The 18,909-nt window shown below is 47.9% G+C and overlaps 7 protein-coding genes across 7 annotated transcripts; 2 read left to right on the top strand and 5 right to left on the bottom strand.

The window, feature by feature from the left end:
- Positions 1-611: 611 nt before the first annotated feature.
- On the bottom strand, positions 612-1,596 carry N7466_004577 (dienelactone hydrolase family protein; the record flags this gene model as incomplete). The annotated part of the gene is made up of 4 exons (XM_057163974.1): positions 612-814; positions 884-1,001; positions 1,100-1,428; positions 1,509-1,596. 4 exons carry the CDS (start codon positions 1,594-1,596, stop codon positions 612-614), a joined length of 738 nt encoding a protein of 245 aa, XP_057022655.1.
- Positions 1,597-2,357: 761 nt separating this feature from the next.
- N7466_004576 (Ytp1 family protein) lies at positions 2,358-4,307 on the bottom strand (the record flags this gene model as incomplete). The annotated part of the gene is made up of 4 exons (XM_057163973.1): positions 2,358-2,531; positions 2,588-2,959; positions 3,031-3,971; positions 4,031-4,307. 4 exons carry the CDS (start codon positions 4,305-4,307, stop codon positions 2,358-2,360), a joined length of 1,764 nt encoding a protein of 587 aa, XP_057022654.1.
- Positions 4,308-9,090: 4,783 nt separating this feature from the next.
- N7466_004575 (40S ribosomal protein uS14) lies at positions 9,091-9,727 on the top strand (the record flags this gene model as incomplete). Its single annotated transcript, XM_057163972.1, has 4 exons — positions 9,091-9,283; positions 9,344-9,367; positions 9,518-9,560; positions 9,662-9,727. Exons 1-4 carry the CDS (start codon positions 9,246-9,248, stop codon positions 9,725-9,727), a joined length of 171 nt encoding a protein of 56 aa, XP_057022653.1. The 5' UTR covers positions 9,091-9,245.
- Positions 9,728-10,648: 921 nt separating this feature from the next.
- On the bottom strand, positions 10,649-12,502 carry N7466_004574 (uncharacterized protein; the record flags this gene model as incomplete). The annotated part of the gene is made up of 7 exons (XM_057163971.1): positions 10,649-10,762; positions 10,824-11,033; positions 11,095-11,523; positions 11,587-11,912; positions 11,979-12,080; positions 12,142-12,375; positions 12,451-12,502. 7 exons carry the CDS (start codon positions 12,500-12,502, stop codon positions 10,649-10,651), a joined length of 1,467 nt encoding a protein of 488 aa, XP_057022652.1.
- Positions 12,503-13,523: 1,021 nt separating this feature from the next.
- Positions 13,524-14,352, bottom strand: N7466_004573 (DASH complex subunit DAM1; the record flags this gene model as incomplete). Its single annotated transcript, XM_057163970.1, has 4 exons — positions 13,524-13,737; positions 13,806-13,857; positions 13,914-13,965; positions 14,035-14,352. The coding sequence occupies 4 exons, from the start codon at positions 14,350-14,352 to the stop codon at positions 13,524-13,526; spliced, it is 636 nt and encodes a 211-aa protein (XP_057022651.1).
- Positions 14,353-14,967: 615 nt separating this feature from the next.
- Positions 14,968-16,868, top strand: N7466_004572 (CRAL-TRIO domain-containing protein; the record flags this gene model as incomplete). Its single annotated transcript, XM_057163969.1, has 4 exons — positions 14,968-16,059; positions 16,113-16,154; positions 16,214-16,313; positions 16,366-16,868. The coding sequence occupies 4 exons, from the start codon at positions 14,968-14,970 to the stop codon at positions 16,866-16,868; spliced, it is 1,737 nt and encodes a 578-aa protein (XP_057022650.1).
- A 341-nt stretch (positions 16,869-17,209) lies between these two features.
- On the bottom strand, positions 17,210-18,207 carry N7466_004571 (HIT family protein; the record flags this gene model as incomplete). The annotated part of the gene is made up of 6 exons (XM_057163968.1): positions 17,210-17,317; positions 17,393-17,407; positions 17,468-17,560; positions 17,729-17,797; positions 17,976-18,058; positions 18,159-18,207. Coding segments are annotated over 6 exons (417 nt in total), but the record flags the coding sequence as incomplete, so codon positions are not given.
- Positions 18,208-18,909: the final 702 nt, after the last annotated feature.

Raw genomic sequence — 18,909 nt, 5'->3', positions numbered from 1 at the left:
TATGACCGCGAGCAAGATTGGGACAAGAATACGAAAGATTCGACCGAACGTAACGAAAATCGGGAAAAGCGTAAGCCGATCCCCGCTAATCCCCGTTAGGAAGGAATTCAACTTTACTTAGTCACGGTCTAGTGAACTATATTGTCAAGCATAACACTAGTTATGAACATTAGATATTCTAAATGGAGTCTCAAAGTCGTAAAATATGAAACATTTGAATTTAAAAAGTTGGAAATTTCCCAATATTTGAAAGCACAACTTTTATCTAGGTATCTTCGCTGCATGTGATACCTTGAAGATTTAAGTTGGTTCACCGCATTGGAGTAGATCATCTGCTCTTAATATATGAGTACTATGCTTACTTGTATGGAGAATTCAAAACTTTCAAAAAGTAGAAAAACCACTTAGACGTTGACGAGTAGGTAGCATATATTTATATATGAATGAGTTGGATCTGATCTTGGTCCACTCTGGTATCTCGGATTCAATTGTTTAATATTCCTAGCCTTCTCAGGTTTGATATGGCGTATGTAGATCTTGGACCAGAATATATCAAGAGATATACTGGAGTCTTCATGTGACCCCCAGCCAGATTCCTACCTGTTTAATATTTACAGGTGGCGGTTGAACCAGGTAACAGCCTGGCAGAAGGCCTGCTCCTTAGCCCACTTTTGCTTAGAGTCGCTCAGATCAGCGCGGACGGCGAAGCCGTGCACGACACCACTGAACAAGTTGATCTGCCACTCCTGGCCAGTCTTAGCCAAGATCTCCTCAGACTCGTGGCGGAGCTTGGCAGGGAAGGCACTGTCGATCTCTGAAAAGTGATTTTTGGTTAGCTGGAGCTCTATATTTTCAATATCAGGATTAATTGAGTGAAACATACCAGCAGCGGAGATAGACAGAGGGCCCTGAATGGCGGCAAGGTCCTCGTGGGTGGTGCCAGTGGGGTGGGCGTGGTAGCCAACGTTGATCTGGCCATCCTTCAAGAAGCGGGTGACGTACTAAACCAAAGCGCAGAATTGTCAGAATGAATGAATCGCTTAGTATCCCAGTACGGCCTGGGCAAATGACGGAAATTCTAGGAATTGTAAAAACGTACGCGGGCTCCGAAGCAGTAACCGACTGCGGCGATTCTCTTCACGCCGAGGGTCTCGCGCATGTACTTGATGGTCGCGGCCACAATGGGGTCGACCTGGGCGGGCTGGTAGTCCTTGAGCCACTCCATAATGTTGACCTTGCCGGAAGACATGTCGTCGACACCGAGCTGGCCGCCGTTGAACAGATCGGGGAGGACAGTCAGGTATCCATTGTTGGCAAACTCATCGGAGAGGAGCTGGTTGTTGGGGAAGATGCCGAAGATATCGGTCAGGTAGAGAATGGCGGTGTCGGGCTTCTTGTTGTTCTTGGGAGTGGAGATGTAAGTGTTGACTGGCAATTGGCATTTCTGTCAGCTATCTAGGTCTATGTCGAATGAATGGGGGGGAGGGGGACTTCTGGATGAAACCTACCGCCTTCAATGTTCTTGAGCTCGCCGACGGGGGTGCCTTCGTGCTTGAAGCCATTGGCGCAGCAGGCGGAGGGAGGGTTGGAGGCCATGATTATGGTAGTTTTTGAGGTACGAAGGAGGTATGAAGTTCAGTGTAGTATCACAGAATAAAAAGAGAGAGAAAAGCCAGTTGAAATATGGACAATTTTAATTATGTTACCCCTCTGTCCCATGGAAGCCCCACTCGACCCGTTTTGCCCCTCATGACATTCTTTAGCTTGAATCAGGAACTGCGTGGCAACCCCAAGTCTGCACTAAATCTTGGAGTTGTCGTTCGTTTATGCTTATAAACCCATATACTCTCCAATCCCTGCTCTTTTAGCAGTCTAACTGTATACACCTCCTACATAATCATTACAATGATCTTTTAATTCTCCTTTTTCGCTTCTTCCACCTATGTCATAGTTCTGCCCAGGTGCCGTTCGGTACTCGGCACGGCGCCGGCGTTAAAGCTTAGCTATCTCCGTCGGCTAAATGTAAGAGAAAAAAGAAGAAAAAATATGAGTTAAGTTGCAGGCATATTGAAATCATTACGAGATATTAGCAGTAGTAATTCATATTTCATATAAAGAGCCCGTATTAAATCAATTGTCATTCACCGTCAATGACCACATACATCCATAATTCATCATATCGGCAAAAACGCAACGTAAAACAAGCTTAAGGGGCCCGAAAATTTCGAACCCAAATGGATCTCCACCAGGAGTGGATCATTTCCAGAGTACCCTTCATAACGTGGGAAGACATTAACTGCATAAATGTGACAGGGTATCAAGAACAGGAAAGGAAAAAACAAAGGAGATTCGGGTCATCATGAGAAGCGATACGTGACTTGTTCCCGCTGCTCTCGCTTTACAGCCCACGCCTTGAGCGCGATGACGGATATTTCGAGGGCCATTATCAAAGCCGTGAAACCCATGCCGACTGTGAAGGTGAACATCGCATCCATGTCGTAAAATTCCATGGCTTCGATCACGTTTCGTGTCTATGTACTTCGTTAGTGACTATTTGAGAGGATCATGGAAATTTTTGGATACGCACACTGAGCATGAAAATGAGACCTCCTGACATCAAGCAGAATGAGGCAATGATCTCCGTCGGTGGACGTGCCGGGAGATAGGATGTGGGTGGACGCAGGAAAAGTAGCACGCAAGTCATACCGCGGGCGAGGGCAAAACCAACGAGCATGTTGCCCCACTGCTTGTGCACCATAGTAGAGGTCATGCTAGTTTGATGGTGTGACCCCATCATCATACCTAGAAGTAGGATAATGAGAGCAGGCATCGGGTTTAGAGACACGCCCTGAGACTTCGGAAGGTGCCAGCCCTCGTCACGAGTACCGTGCGCGGGGGATGCGAGGACGGTGTTGTTCAGCGCTTCGCGAATGCGCGAAGATTCAAACAGCATTCCTACCTAAATGGATAGACAATTGTCAGTAAAAAGGGGAATCATCAGATGAAGGGAAGCTAGAAGTTCAGTCTTACCAGGCCGCCTCCAAAGAACATGATCGAGATGGAAACATGCTCCAAATCCGTCGCGCTCCAGGGTTTACCCCAGTTTGAAAGATGCTCCAAGAAAACATTGGAGACGCCATAAGTGAATATAACTAGACACTCGACAAATTCTGCGGATGGGATCTTGGCTTTCCATCGGCTGACTATGGGCGACATCGGCTTCTTGTTCCACGCCCAGCCCAGGTCGGCCCAACAACCCACATATCGTCCAAGTGTGAGGATTCCGTACCAGAAGAAAATCCCACCTTTGATGAAATGGGCCAGGCCATTGAAGATCTCTCTGTGTCTCATAATACCACCATAGGCCACAGCACCCGTCGTGATAGCAACAAATCCGAATGGTAGGATTATCCGGTCAGTAACGTTATATATCACATTGCAGATCCGGAGCACTCGGTTGGACACCATTCCTGGCAGGCGTTTTGATAGGAAACGATCCATGACACTACGATGGAACCAGCCTTTTCTGGCGAGGTGGGCAGGCAAGGGTTCCTCGGGCTTTTCGAATCCATCATAATCTGTAGGACAATCGCACGGAGATCCCGGGCTGTGAATCGACGAGCTAGGCTCACTCCCCTGACCGCTATCCCCAGACCAGCGGTATTCATGCAACGGGGCAGACTGGAACGAGCGCTCTTGATGCGATGGAATGGGCAGGAAGCTTGCGCGCTCATAAGACGACGATTTGGATTCACCACGTCCCGCATAGGTGAAAATGAGAGCCAGGATGACCTGGACACCGACCACGCAGGTACCAATCCAACCAATCTTGTGGTGCGCATTGTTTTTGTAAAGATCGGGAGTCTGGTTATTATACACGATGCCGAGAAGCACACCGAAGCCATTGAGGACAGCGAACAAGAATTGCGACGGAAGGGCCAATCGGGAGCGCGCAATACTGAGCATGACCGCTGTAAGAAGAATTGGTGAGTACGCTGTTAAATTTGCAGTCCTTGGATCTTGTGCTTACCTGCAGGAAGAACGAAGCACCAGCCCAGCACCATCAGAATAATATGCGCCAGGATGGAACTGGAATGTTTCCCATAGGCAAAATAGCTCATGGCACCATTCGGGTGGCCCGACACCGTGGGAGATGCAGTGACATGCGAACTAGTGGCAGTCGCCTGCATGTCCATGTTCATATTTGTGTCCATGTCCATCGATTCATGGTCGCCATGCGCGCGCGCAGTCGCAAGCGCCGCGAGGTACACCGCCGCAAGGGCGACTCGAGCAGCAGTGTTCCGCATCCGGATCAAATTGAGAAATCGCACAGCTTGTTTCAACTACTGTGGGGGAGCTGCGCTGGAATTACGAGGGGTTGTTTGAGTGAAGGGGGACTATTCCAAAGCTCCAAACGGCGCAGCACTTGAATATCAATGGTGAAGCTCTCACGAATCGTGACGTAACGACACGACCAACCCGGACTTGGAATGCACGCTACCACTTGAATTCCGGCGGCCTTTTTTTCTTTCTTTCTTCACAAGTAAACCTGCCCGGGATTGTAAATAAGAGACCTCTCTGTAAAAACAAGTTAACCTTGACTGTGAGGTGAGAGGGTGGTGGCTTAAAATTTGCTGTAGGGCTGAAAGCGAGGTATACGAGGTATACGAGGTCGCGAGTAGCGTGGGTGGACTGACCATATATAAAAGCGAGCTTCTATTAGAGCGGGGCAAGGGTGCAGGCAATTAATAAGGTCATAGGTGCGAACTTGTCGGAACCTGCACGGAGTATGACTACAAAAATTAGGAATTTTTCTTTTTTCTTTTTCTCGCAGACTCGCCGGTGCTGATTTCCAACGCTTGTTCTCGGGGATAAAGAACCGGTGCCGAGAGGCCGTGCGTGGTAATAAGACACATACATCCATATACTTCCGGCTGCCGACTTTTCCAAGATTTCACCCGAGTGAGCCGTCCCTGGTGCATGAATGGATCACTTCTAAGCCTTGGAATATTCTTCTTTAAAATATTTCAAAATATAGAAATGAAAAACAAAAACAAATCCATACCAGTTGTGGTTTTTATCTGTATGCCTTTTTTGGTTTCACAAAACTGTTTCTCGCCCCCCCCCTCCTTTGAACTTAATGCAGCTCTATTGGGCCAGCAAGGATCAGCATATTATGCATTGCATTATGGACTTGTGTCGTCCGTACAAAGCGGAGCGGATTTAAGAACGAGAAGAAAAAAAAAACGAGGGCTTGGCATTGAACTATACAATCATTACCAATCAAAGATGTTTGATTCGGATGAGTCGGACAACTAGCGCAAGGGTCCCTTGGGACAGGAATCAACACGAGAATCTAGAGCGTCGGGAAGCAAGTGGAGCTATGTTTGTATGTTTGCTTCATTGCAATGTATCTACTCAGGTGTGTGATCAATTCTTTTTTTTTCCCTCTGGTTCTTGAGCTGTACATGCTGTAACATGCACCATGCCCTAATGACGTAGTCGATCGCTGCCCCGTTGCGACTCATCCCGCCTTACACCGCTAGAACACGCTACGGCAAGAGTGTTTTGTGTTTCGCAGCGTTGAACTCACTTTTGTCCCCCAAATTTTGGGCTGACCGACTCCAAATCATTTTCGCCCCATGACTCATGAAGATACAGCTCATCATGCCCGAAAGTTGACTCTGATGTTCTCGAATCTCACTGAAGTGTACAGGTGGCTGGGAATCGGGATCAGTCCATTCTGCATGGGTTTTTCGGTCCCATCGGATGATCCCCTAGGAGTGGCTCCACCCAATCAGCGATCCACAGCTTACGCATAGGCCGCTTTATAGAGTAGATCCTGTTGTATTGTGGTCATCCACGGACCCCGGCTTTTGCAGCTTCCTTTCCATCCCTGTCTCGGTCTTTCGCTTACACAGCTTTCCGAGCCGCGAGTGGGGGTTTTAGCCTTTTAACCCCAAAAGGAATACATGAGAGCTCTATTCCAATGTTATCGATGTGATGGATGCCTGTACGGTGGATTTATTCTTTAACATTTTATCTAGGCAGCCTTGCTCACTTACATTTTCCAAAGGTTTGCACTTTGCAGCATCCTCAAAATCACATGCACAGGTATTGATTGGAGCCTTGGAAAAATCAGATGATGCTACCTAATCCCCGAGTACATACATAACTCCGTACATTGAGAAAAAAGGTAAGAAGTACACACATGTGGGTACCATGTACTTTGTAGGCATACGCAAAGATAAACCCCCCTTAGATATGTACTCAAGTTGCACCTATAGGATATCGCAGTTGACCTGGACTTTGAAATAGGAATAACACGTGTCTTTGTTTACACAAATCTTCATTCCAGACCACATGCATTCTTACCATGAAACGATGGATTCTGCCCGATGCGTACGAAGAATTACTTGAGCTACGGTGAATAATCTGCGATTTCTTCCGAGAATCGCTAGCACGGAGAAGGATATACGGCAATTCAAGTCATCAGATGATCTACCTTGGTGGAGCTTCAGCCTTGAGCATATAAGAGTATACAACATTTTGGATCTAACTCGAATGCGCAAATCTGTGGATCCAAGGGAAGGAATTATATGGATGCGTTGATTTTTCTTGATTCGATACGATAAAAAAGCAGGAACAACAGAAAACGCCAAGGGAAAAATCAGTTCTCATCTGACAAGCTGAAGATCACTCAGTTGGCCGTCATTGGCCAAAATCGAATCGCCATCCGCGGCCATCCGGCTTCTGGTGGGTTCCGTACCGCACACGCCCTTTAACACCACGCACTTAACGCTGAGTAATGTTTTCTTGCTCGTTTATGCTCACGGAGTACAATGTCCGAAGCTTTCCAAGGCTGTTACCTCTTCAGTATGTACTAGTAGTATGTAATACCTTGGACGGCTATCAGATGACATACCACACCATCACCCTTGGCTGAATTGGAGGGCTGAAGAAACCCCCTCTCTGTCCTCCTGCATGAAGCTAGCTAGGCTGGTCTCACAAGCTTGTCGTGTACCCCGGAATTTCGGTCTACGATCATACGGTGACTATTGGTCTTTGGGTACTAGTTTACTCAACAAAGTTGACTACCACCCACTTTTGGAGAAAATGTATTGAAAACATTTGAAGAGAGTCTGTACATATCGTAAATCCGTATGTCCCGCTCTATAGACTTTGTCTCTGTCCAGGAGACGTCATTTATGCAGCCCCCAAAGCACAGACAGCCCCCCATGGCTCCTGACAATGAATAGATCGGCATCTTACTTTGAGTGGTCACAGCGGACTATCGCGGACTATAGTAGGATTGCGCGATATTACTCATTTAAGCAATATGGCCCTTCGAGGAATCGGATGTGCGGCAACAGGCGGCAGGCCTTCCGCAGGCCGTCTTTGCTTGAATGTGACCCCAGGTATCGTTGGCGTCCAATGAGCATCTTGAACACAGATGTTTCCCGTGCGATCAACATAACTTCCAGATTGGGGCGGAATTAATATGATAATGTACATAAGTTATCCATGCAGTTACTCAGGTAGCGTCCAGTTGGTCCCTGTAGAATATGCACATACATCACCAGGTGTGAGATAAACATTTGAATACCAGTTGACATCGCATGGATGATTGAGTGCTTATAGCGTACTTTCCATCCATCAAAGGTCCCGACGTCACATGCATTTTTATGCGCCTGCTAGCTAGTAGGCTACTGTTGCATCCATGGATGTGCCCAGATTTGATAAATAGTATACATACTAGTAGTGAGTACCTCCCGCTCTAGAGGACTCGATAACCACCGCCCGGGCGTGGACACCAATGTTTCCCCTGCCCACCTCTCTGGCACTCCCTGGGTACCTCAGAGATTAAGAATATGGAAGCATTCAAATATTTCGAAGTTGGAACATAGTAAATCAAATATTGGAGTTCAAATATTGAGATAATGGTCAAATGGATTGTTCAAAATTTTCGTGTAGCCTGGAATTGGGCCTAGCTATTGGTAGTATGTCATTTGTATACGCCACTGCGATATGAAATTAACCAAGAATCTTGCCCGAAATCAGATATCGAATGACGCCTCGCTTCATGCGAGGAGAAAACTACGCGGTAGGTACAACTTCGGTATTAAGTCTGAGCACCTCGGTAATTGCAAACAGCTTTAGCTCTGGCGAGTTAGTACTTGATTGGTAACAAGGTCACAGTGACTTTCGAAAACGCATACTAGCTCTTGTGGCGCCAAGACTTCGTTTCGGTGATTATAGTAGTAGCAAGGTGACGGGAAGCTATATTGGAGATGGAAGCCGAAACAAGAGATAGAGAGAAAGAGACGCTGATATAAGGAGGCACAAAAAAGAGTTGGTGAGCTCGGTAGTTTCTATTCCAATTTCTGTTCATGGACTAGCGACAATATGAACTTTTTATGCCCGGGGTGTGTCTTTTGGCGAATCGAGCTATAGAGTGTCAGCGGTGGAATACAGCCGCTGCTCAGGGAAAGGAAAGAACGGAGAGAGAAAAGCAACTGGTTTGGCTATGGACAATCTCACTCGGGGGGATGAGGAGCAGAAGGGAAAAGGAAGGAAGGAATGAAGCAAAGGGGGTCACCTGACCCCTCTCTGACATAGAGGACTCATTTCAAAGAGCCGCATGATTGCTCGAGCCTGTGACCGGGATATTCACAGAAAACTAGCATAATTAGAATTCAAACTAGACGAGGGAAGGATTTTGTAGCCCTTCCTCCTTGGTGATATAGACATAATTGCAAAAATATTGTGTGCAATTGACATAAGCTCGCAAGGTCCTCCATATTGTGGACTTGTTTTTGCGATGGCCAGGTGGATGCAAACCCCAGTAAAGAACTGGAATTGAAATACATCAGTCAGGATTAACCTTAGTAGTCCTCATATGATATATCCCTTTCTTGAGGTTTTTTTCGGGATTTTTTTTTTCTACGCTGAACAGAACCCCCACGGAGATTCTTCAGGGAGACGAACTGACTAGTACATCATTTCCGATTGACTCTTGACTAGATCCAGGCACAGATCTGCTGACATAATCAAAGAACGCCGGGTGGATCACATGATTTTACCCTGAAACAGACTAGCGTGCGAATCAAGCGAGCTGGCCCGTGCACTTCCCCATCGGGGCGGCACACAACGATTTTCAACCCCGAATCTTCGACTTTCCTTCAACAGCGCCAACGACCCTCGTCAACAACCCCCCCGTCAACTCCCCCCCACGACAACTCAAGATGACTCACGAGTCCGTTTGGTTCAGCCGCCCCCGCAAGTAAGTCGACACAACGAACCTCTGGCCTTGCAATTATCAGCAACTAACAGACATCTTCAGGTACGGCAAGGGCTCCCGCGAGTGGTATGTTACCTCAGACTCCTCCCACCGATAAGAAACGAACACACAAAAGAAGAAAGCGACACAGAACGCTAGAAAGAGCCTCGAAACCACGAACAACGAAACCGGAATTTGGAGGAACAACTTTGACTAATGAATGCTTGATGGATACAGCCGTGTCTGCGCTCACCGCGCTGGTCTCATCCGCAAGTACGGCGTATGTGGAATCCCTCCTGATACATGATACTTGGGCGCACATCGAATTGCTCGACGTATAGGGATTGGAACCAATTGAAGCTAACATTGTTAATCTTATAGATGAACATCTGCCGTCAGTGCTTCCGTGAGAAGTCCACCGACATCGGTTTCGTCAAGGTTCGTTAAACCTCTCGCTATTCACCAGCATCATATCGAAGCAGAATCCTGGAATTTCATCACGCCATCGGCCCAAAAACCTGGATTTTTGTCGAACTCGAAACTGACTTGCGCTTTTTTTCCGTCACACAGTACCGCTAAACAACCAAACCATGTCCGCCTTTAAACCACCTTTCTCGATTCATTCGCGTCCATGATCCGTTTACGTGCCCTGGCGCTCGGTCACTATAGTGGCCCGGGAAGGGGGATGTTTCGAAGCGTCGGGAAATGTTAATGCGCCCACGTTCCGTTCTTTTGCATGACGGCTCCCTAAAAAAGTGGTTGTTGATTCGTTATGGAGGAGGCATTATTCGTGTCTTGCTTGTGGCACGAAAGGACGAGTTAGGGAATGGGGTTGTTGTGTTGAAGGAGTTTCTGAAAACGAGGATGTCATTGTGATCCCTCATCCTTTTTTCTTTATCCAATATCAATGACGGGTTTTCTTCAATGAGTTCTTCTCCCATTTCTGGAATCTTGCGTACTTGGTCCTTGAAGGGGAAGAAATGACCCAGGAGGACTTTATTTCAGCGGGCATTTTTCCGTTTCATGCCCCTGCTTGTTTCCAGCTCAAAAGTTGCTTTGATTCGCTTCATTTTTGTTCTCGGAAGAATGACAAATGATATGGACGTAGATTTGACGAAGTAGTAGTCTCGGGCTCTATTTTTCAAGTGGTAACGAAAGGGCAATATTTTTTGCTGACAGTGTTCACCAAGTACAAACCGACAATTGATACTGATACTTCTACGAGAATGAGCCGGAAATTAAGAAACCTTGTTCTCATTGGGGACCTTATCCATTATGTACATTATTAATAATTCAGTTGGTCCCCTCGATTTCCCTTCCGTGACGCCACGATTCAAATCCTTATTCTTTCCCTTCCGCCTTTGGTATCTATTCCCTCTCAACACCGATTGACCGGATGCTGTAGAACAGGAGATAGGCATCCTGTCGCAACACCTCGGGGATGCTGGCAACGGTCACCTTGTTGTCGTCCATCAAAACCCACTAGAACAAAGTAGTTAGTCAAATTTGACTTCTTGTCAAACTGTCAATTCATGGCACATACCTTGTCACCGATCAGGCGGGTGTACGCATAGTAATGGCCAGAGTCCATGCTACCCTGGTGAACCACCACGGTCGATAGATCGTAAATGTATTGTGAGGTATCGACACGTTCCTTGTCCTTCTTGATTGTGTAAGGAAGCATGTTGAGGCTGAGAGGGAAATCAATGTGGCCGTGCATCTTCTCCGAGGAAGACGAGTTATGTTCATAGCGCTGTGGAGAAATTGATGTTAGAGACAGAATGGTAGCGAAAGAGGATCGATACTAGACTGACCTTCAGATGCATGCAAAGAATGGAGGGCAGCTTGCGGATCTGCAAACGCTTGGATGCCCGCTGGGGGGTGTTCCCACATTTCTCACAGTGGTAAGAGGCGTCTGGGGACAGGTCTTCGACTGCTGTGAAATTATCAAGGCAGCCAGTCAAAGTGGCCGGGGTGGAGCTAGTTCGAGGTCCCATCTTGCGCTTCTTATTCTGGAGTTGCACATCGAGGCTCAAATCTGCCATGGGGTCAAAGGTGTGGGTGGTTTTGCCGCATTTGTGGCACATGACACTACTCTGAAGCTCGCCATAGAAGGTGCGGTGAAAGAAGCATGTACACTTGGTATCATGGCTTTCCGAGTGTCCAGGTGTAGCCGCGTGGAGGGCATTCACAAGGAACTGGAAGTATTCGTGGGCATCCTGCTGACGGTACCCGGCCATGTCCTGCGAGGTAAGAGTTAGCAAAACCGCTTTTGGTCAGGTGAAGGGCCATTTTTTCCTACATACCCGAGATGCATCCCAGCCATGATAGAGGAGGGTGGCTGCCGACACGGCATCAGTCTTTTCACCGCTGTTAAACTCCATAAAAACCTCAGTGGTGGCACAGGCCATGCAAAAGTTTCGTTCGCATGTGTGGATATCGTGTCCACCTGCAAGGAAGTAGGCATTGAGAGTTTGATCGTGCAGCAAAGCCTGGAGAATGACAGATTGGTAACATGTTTGTCCCATATTCCAAACTCCACGAGCCCCGCGGCGAGAGCAAGGGTTCTTGTAAGCATTGGTCTTAACGTAAGCCTCGGAGGTTGGGTCGGCGATCCATGCACCCTTGGCGTCTATGGGAGGGTCAGTGGGCCCAATTCCTTCCATGCATACAATGATTTATTTAGAATGGTGCTGACATTCAAACTTAGCTTGAGGCCCACAGAGTCTTTCCAGTCCATGATCGTACACAAGGTCCGAGCAACTCTCGCAATGAAGGACACGATTGCGGGACTCCATGTCTGGGATATAATTAGTGACTGAGTACTAGTAGTACTTGTAGAAAACTCAAAGGGCACTTACAGAAAAGATGACCCGTCTTCTTGGTATGTGCTTTTCTTTCTGTGCTCAGGCAAACCTCGGGACAGGAGACACAATGATACTTAGGCTTCAGCGAGGATAAAGTGCGCAGTCCGGTAGTTTGAACGGCAACTGGCTCTACCTTTGTGTATGGAGCCAGCGACTCAAACATCTTGCGGAAGGCAACTTTGAACTTTGCAGCAGCCTCGACGTCTTCCATGAAAGCGGCAAGATGTTCTGATAGTGGGGTCAGTTCGGAGTCCGATCTAGATCCTGCGACCTCGGGTCGTCTTGGGGAATCGCAATACGTACCACAGCCGTATGCTGCCTCGGAGAGCATGCTGATAGATTCAAGGTTCGCCATTTTTGGGATCGCAAGCTCGGGTAAACGGGGAAACGGATTAAAAGGGAGAGAGTGATGGATAGAGGAGTGGCAAGATGCAGAGATACAAACAAGTAGAAGGTTCCGGCCTTCTATGTAAGGAAAGAGGAGAAATGGTCAAAAAGAAGTAAAGAAGAATAAAAGGGCAAGGAAGATTGACAATTAGACCAATGCCACCAGATCGTGAATGGCGGGAATGGCAAGGGATCTAAATTCAGTCTCGAGGACTTCCCCTGAATAAAGCCAGCATTTCACTGCGTGAAGGGTCAGCTTGCTTGTTCACGAGCAAATTAAGCAAATTATTAGTCGTCATTCACCCACATAGGAAAATTAACAGATGCGGCGTAATGCGTGAAGGTTGCGATGAAATGGGTATAGCAAAAGCGGCTCCGTTTAACGTGCACTCAAGGGTTGCCGTGCCAGCTCGCTTCAGTAAACGTCCACAATCATGCCCCGCAATTCCAATGATCTCCAAGACCAATCAGCCCAAGTGGCACAGCTTATGTTCAAGTTTCTCTGGATAGCAACCAAATTCAACCCCAAACACAAAGAAATGCTGGGGGCAAAGATAGGAACGGAAGAGTGTTCATTTGTCATCGGAAACGGACTCTCTTATTTTTTTTCGGCGCCTTAAAGCCTGAAATCTCCGATCGGAGCAAACACCCGCGTCTCCGTATCTACATTGGATATACTTGACATAGGTACTCAGTGGTATGCAGGAGAAGGTTCATGATTGAGGATTTCATTGCTCATAATATTTACAGGGATATCATAGGGAACTTCTAAACATTTGCAGATCTTTCGTCTCACTTTTTATCTGTCGAGCCCAGTCCCCGCTAATCCACTCCACCAAAGCGCCCACAGACGTCATTAGAGATGGAATAAAACGATGCAGCCCAGGACAAATCATTGCGCAGGGTCCATGCTTGGGTATTTACAGCTATGGTAAATGTGATTGCACAAGCTTGCAACAACGGATACCAGACTTGGGGCTCTAAGGCTATTACCGAATACCGCGGCCTCGAGGGAGAGCACTCGGTCGCGCACTGCTGGAACTGGAACCTCGTGTGGTATAACGGCCTGTTGCCGCGCCTCGCGTCGTACCTCGAGTGGTACCGCGTGTTGTACCGCGTACTGTTCCACGTGTTGAGTATTTGGATGTAGGTTTGGAGGAAACCATGCTTGGTGGGTGCTCGACAAAGGAGGTGTCCGTCGTTCTAGTGGGGAGTTAGCGGATGCGTCCTAGCATGGCTGGAATTTCATGGTGCCTGTCACCGGTACTCACAAGAAAGTCATTTCGCCATCATCGGCCGGTCGGGCAGGTTCGCTCTCAGCCTCTGTTTTGGTGTTAGGTTGAAACCCTAAACCGTAATGGGGGGACTTCATGCCCTACCTTTTTCTTCCTCTGCCTGTTTCGCTCTCCGGAAAGAATCCGCAATTGGGGCCTGTTTTCTATAATTAATTGATCTGAACATAATATCGACCACGCGCTTCCAATCGCATTGGTTTCATACCTCGGGGAAATCCACGCAGAACGCATTCATATTCAAGCCGTACAGGAAACTGGCGAAGCTATCGCTGAAGCGCGTTAGGCTCTCATGCATTAGCTGGAGATGCATGAAGTTGGCCTCCAAGTCTGCCATAGAGTCGGCAAGCTCCGCAAACTGCGGCTCTAGGGCATTAATCGCGGGTTGAGTGTATCCGGCATTGCTAATGCTATTTCCGTAGCCGTGGGCTTCTCGGAGGGAAGAGCGGGAGCTGGGTCGTAGAGGGGTAGTTGGGCGGGAGGAAGGCCTTGGCCGTGAGGTCGATCGAGGTACATAGCCGTCCATGATGTGTTGAATGGAGAATAGAGGGGAAATGAAGTTATTCTTGTTATTTTGTTTTGATTTCGGATCACGAAGGCGGTGGGGCCCGATAAGAAGGTCTACATCTCGAATCGCAAACAACTTAATGGGAGAAAAAAAAAAAGCAATTAAGTGGAATCGGGCTTTTTGATAGGTTTGGCAGTTTAAAGTTGATCCTTGACTAAATGAACTACTTCTATGTCTGAGAGTTTCGGAGTAAGATTGAGTTAACTAAGTGGGATGGGATGACTTCATTGACGACTATTCAGTATCATATGTAGGAATTCAACGTGGCACTTGGCATCATAGTATGCATAGTAGTAGTAGTACATTTGGCATCTACTAGATTTACCTTATATACGCTCGTCAACATTGCCGGGGCACTTGACAATGAAGCTTTAAGCGTCTATATTCTATAATCAATTCTTTGGCTGCCATTATTCCCCGCATGCGATCGTCGAGATTCCTGCTTTTCTCGAAATCCACTTGAACTCCGCCCCAATTGGTCTCGTGTCTTACCACGCAGGGCTCTTATCTGTTTCCCTTAACCGAGTATACTTACTCAATTGCCCAATTCTCCATCTTTTTCCCTCCTGCCATATGCTGGCTAGCTCAATTCTCCGCCGTCGCCTTCATTCCTCGGCCGAATCCATTCCCCAGCGCGCACGGATTATCTCTAACGGCTCGCGCCTCCAGTCCCATCCACTCGCGAGACCCTACTCCACATCTCGACCACAGCAACCAAGAGAGACCTCATCCTTTTGGATCGCAACCACTCTCCTTACAGTTGGAGGAGGTGCTTGGCTCTACCAATACATCTACCCATCCGATTTCCCGCGCCCGCTGCAACCCCGGCTGCCTCCGAACGGCCAAGACCCTTTCCTCAGCGTCATCGATACTCTCAAAGCCATGCCTATCGAACCAGCCCCGGGCACCGTTGGGACCCTGACTCCAGAACAGGAGGTCAAACTACGGGAATTCTGGGTTCTATGCCTAAAGGTCTTCGGCGTGCCGCTCGACACCCTAGAAGCCACATCCAATGTCGCCTCCGGTGAAGCTACTCCCTCTGGCTCGGACAAGAAGTCCTCCAAGCGTCGCGGGTGGGGACTATTCGGCCGCAGTACCGAGGAAGATGGCGACGACTCTAAGAGCGTTTCGTCGGCCAGCGGCGTCAACTCGAGCGTAGCGGCCATCAGCATCGCCGAGGGCGATGATAAATACGGCCAATCTAAGGAATTCCAGCAGGCGCTGAAGGATATGAAACCCGAAGAGATCCGCACTGCTTTCTGGAACATGGTGAAGCATGATCACCCGGATGGACTGCTTCTGCGGTTCCTGCGCGCTCGCAAGTGGGATATCCAGAAGGCCTTGGTCATGCTGATCTCCACCATGCGCTGGCGCTTGCAGGAAGTGCATGTGGATGACGACATCATGGCTAATGGAGAGGCATTCGCTCTGAAGCAGTCGCAAGGCTCCGATCCCGCAGAGAAGAAGAAGGGTGAGGATTTCTTGTTCCAGATGCGCAAGGGCAAGAGTTTCCTCCACGGTGTAGACCGAAATGGTCGTCCTATTTGTGTGGTCCGTGTGCGATTGCACAGGCAATCTGAGCAGGATGCTGAAGGTCTGGAGCGGTTCACTGTCTACACAATTGAGACAGCCCGGTTGCTTCTTGCCCCTCCGGTCGAGACTGCGGTAAGCGCGCCTTCTTCGGTGGTCTTGTGCTTTCCTGATCTAACAAACAATAGACTATCATCTTTGATATGACCGACTTTTCCATATCCAACATGGTGAGTTTCATCGTCTAGCTGACGCAATGATTATATACTAAACTCTCGTCTCCTATCAGGACTATGCTCCAGTGAAGTTCATGATCAAGTGCTTCGAAGCCAACTATCCCGAATCCCTGGGAACTGTTCTCATCCACAAGGCGCCGTGGCTCTTCTCCAGTTTGTCCCCTGAGTCCATTTTAAATGCCGCTCACACTAACAAGGATCATAGGCATCTGGAGTATTATCAAGGGCTGGTTGGACCCTGTCGTTGCCGCCAAGATTCACTTCACCAAGAACCGCCATGATTTGGAGGCTATCATCCCTCCCGGTCAAATCATGAAAGAGCTGGAGGGTGACGAAAACTGGGAGTATAAGTATACCGAAGTTCAGGAGGGGGAGAACAAACTGATGGAGGATACTGAAACTCGCGACAAATTGATAGCCGAGCGCCAGGAACTCGCCAAGGACATCCAAGATGTTACAATTGAATGGATCCGAGCTGCCGCCAAGAAGGAGTCTGCAGCTCTATCCATCGCGGAGGAGAAGCGTGCGTCTTTGATCGACAAACTCCGGAAGCAGTACTGGGAACTCGACCCATACATCCGGGCTCGCTCCTTGTATGACCGCCTCAACATTGTCCAGGGCCACGGAAAGATTGAATTCTATCCCGATGCTGCAAAGGCGGACCAGGAAAAAGCCTCGGCCGAACAAATCGGTGCAGGGGCAGTATAAATTGCATTGCTTGACTCGGACTTTTGTGGCATACTGTTTAATTGACTTTTGGGCCTGTACTGTTGATCTTATTAGAGATAAGGCGGGATGTGCATGGATTGTATGTACACAAACTTGGGCTTTGTTTGACCCCATCACCTTATGTAGAGAAGATACGAAGGAAGCCATTAATTTCTTGCGAAAAGTGAATACATTGATCATACCAGGAATTGAATGACATCCCATTGATGTACTATCACCTTTTTGTTTGAAGTCGTGCTGAAGCACAAGGAGAGGCTTGGATGGATTCATCAATGCCATTCATGCAGGGGGCCTACTATCTAAGACGCAAAAGCCAACATTTACATCTTAGCCTTGAGCTCCTCGTGCAGAGCCTTCAACTTGTCCATGTCAGTGGCCTGAGTGGGCCAGCCAATGGACATACCTTCTTGCTCATTGGGCTTGGGGATCTGTGCAAATTAAAGGTCAGTACTTATGGAGGGAAATTCAAGATGAAACCAATAGCCAGTGCGAATAAGCCTTACCATGTGGAAGTGGACCTGTGTAACCATAATTGTCAATAAATGCCATCTTCTTGTAAGGGAGCGGTATCAACTCACATGGTCAACGACCTGGTGCGCAATACGACCGTTATTCTGCAAGATGTTGAAGTCGGTCGCACCACTGGCCTTGGCAATTTTCTTCGCGACGGGCTATGTAAAGCCGAAACTGGGTTAGCCCGGTCGTCCAGGGACCTTGGGGGTTGGACTAGACAGACCCCGTGGACTCGAAGTTCTCCAACCTAGAACTTCCCCTCCACGGGTTCCATCTTTCCATATCTTCCCCCTTTTCTATGAATGCCTTTTGAGAAGTTCACTCACCAGAATCTCCAGCAGGTCCTCGTCGGGGATATCAGTGAGCTTGGCGCCGTGGAACTTGGGGATCACGAGCTATTATGTCTTGTCAGCGAAATGTCGCGCTTTATTGCAGTTCTTCACTCCAGGCTTTCAATGAATAATTGGACAATTCAACCTAGTATTGCATTGATTGGACGTATAGAGGCTGGGACTCGAGATCATGGCTGCGGTCGCGTCTGGTGCGGGGGAACACAAAGCAGCAAGCACTCACCGCATGGCCACGGCTCAGCGGCTGGATGTCCAAGAAGGCGAAAACCTTGTCACTCTCAAAGAGCTTGAAGGAAGGGATATCACCTGTATAAAATACGTGTTAGAGCTGTGGACAGGACTTGGTGGCAGTCTTGAAGAGGGGTGTTTTGATGAGCTATGGACTCATAGATAATAAGAGACTGACCCTTAATGATCTTGCAGAAGATACAGGCGGCGGAGGACATATTAATTGGACTGGTAATTCAATTAATTTTTTTTTGAAAATTCGAGTACAATGGAAGGTGAACTTCTCCAATTCTGACGTTCAGATGATCAAGCTGAAGTCATCGAATGCGGGGTGGGAACTTGGAAAGGAAAAAAAAGAAATGTAAAATAAAGGCGTTTGGGGGAATCGAACGCGGGACCTGGAGGCTAAGATGGTAGTATATCTTACTAAATTAGAAGGAAATTTTGAGGAGCGGGACAGGCTAGTGCAGAACCCATTTCTTGCCTTTTACCAGAGATGGCCGTGGTTTGCCCACAATACTCCTCTATACAATCTTTGGATACACACCGCGACACAGCTGTCGTTGTATTGTTTTATTTTTTTTTGATATCATCTTCGTTCTACACTTCAGCTTATGCTCTTCTTTTTAAATTTTCTTTTTGCTCCAAAATTGAGGCAGTTCTGGCACTCTGGGCCGTGTGATTAAGCCGAGTGGGCCGTGTGCTTAACGCCACATAAATCTGCCAACACGCACTATGTACGTACACACACCAAGTTACCCTGCACCGGGCCTTGTAAGTTGTATCCTACATCAACCCCCTACCTAAATTTTTCTTCTAATCATCAATTGCTCTTGCAATATAGGAATCTCCATGCCACACCCGAATGTAAAAAGGTGAAATTATTTTCGAAGCCTACTGTACATATCCATTCATCCAGCACCTGTTCC

This window comes from Penicillium verhagenii, assembly GCF_028828195.1.
Source record: "Penicillium verhagenii strain IBT 33310 chromosome Unknown utg000005l_segment0_segment0, whole genome shotgun sequence".
In the NCBI taxonomy this organism is placed as follows: Eukaryota; Fungi; Ascomycota; class Eurotiomycetes; order Eurotiales; family Aspergillaceae; genus Penicillium; species Penicillium verhagenii.
Note: the sequence above shows the minus strand (reverse complement) of the source record. Positions and strands in the feature narration are given on the sequence as shown.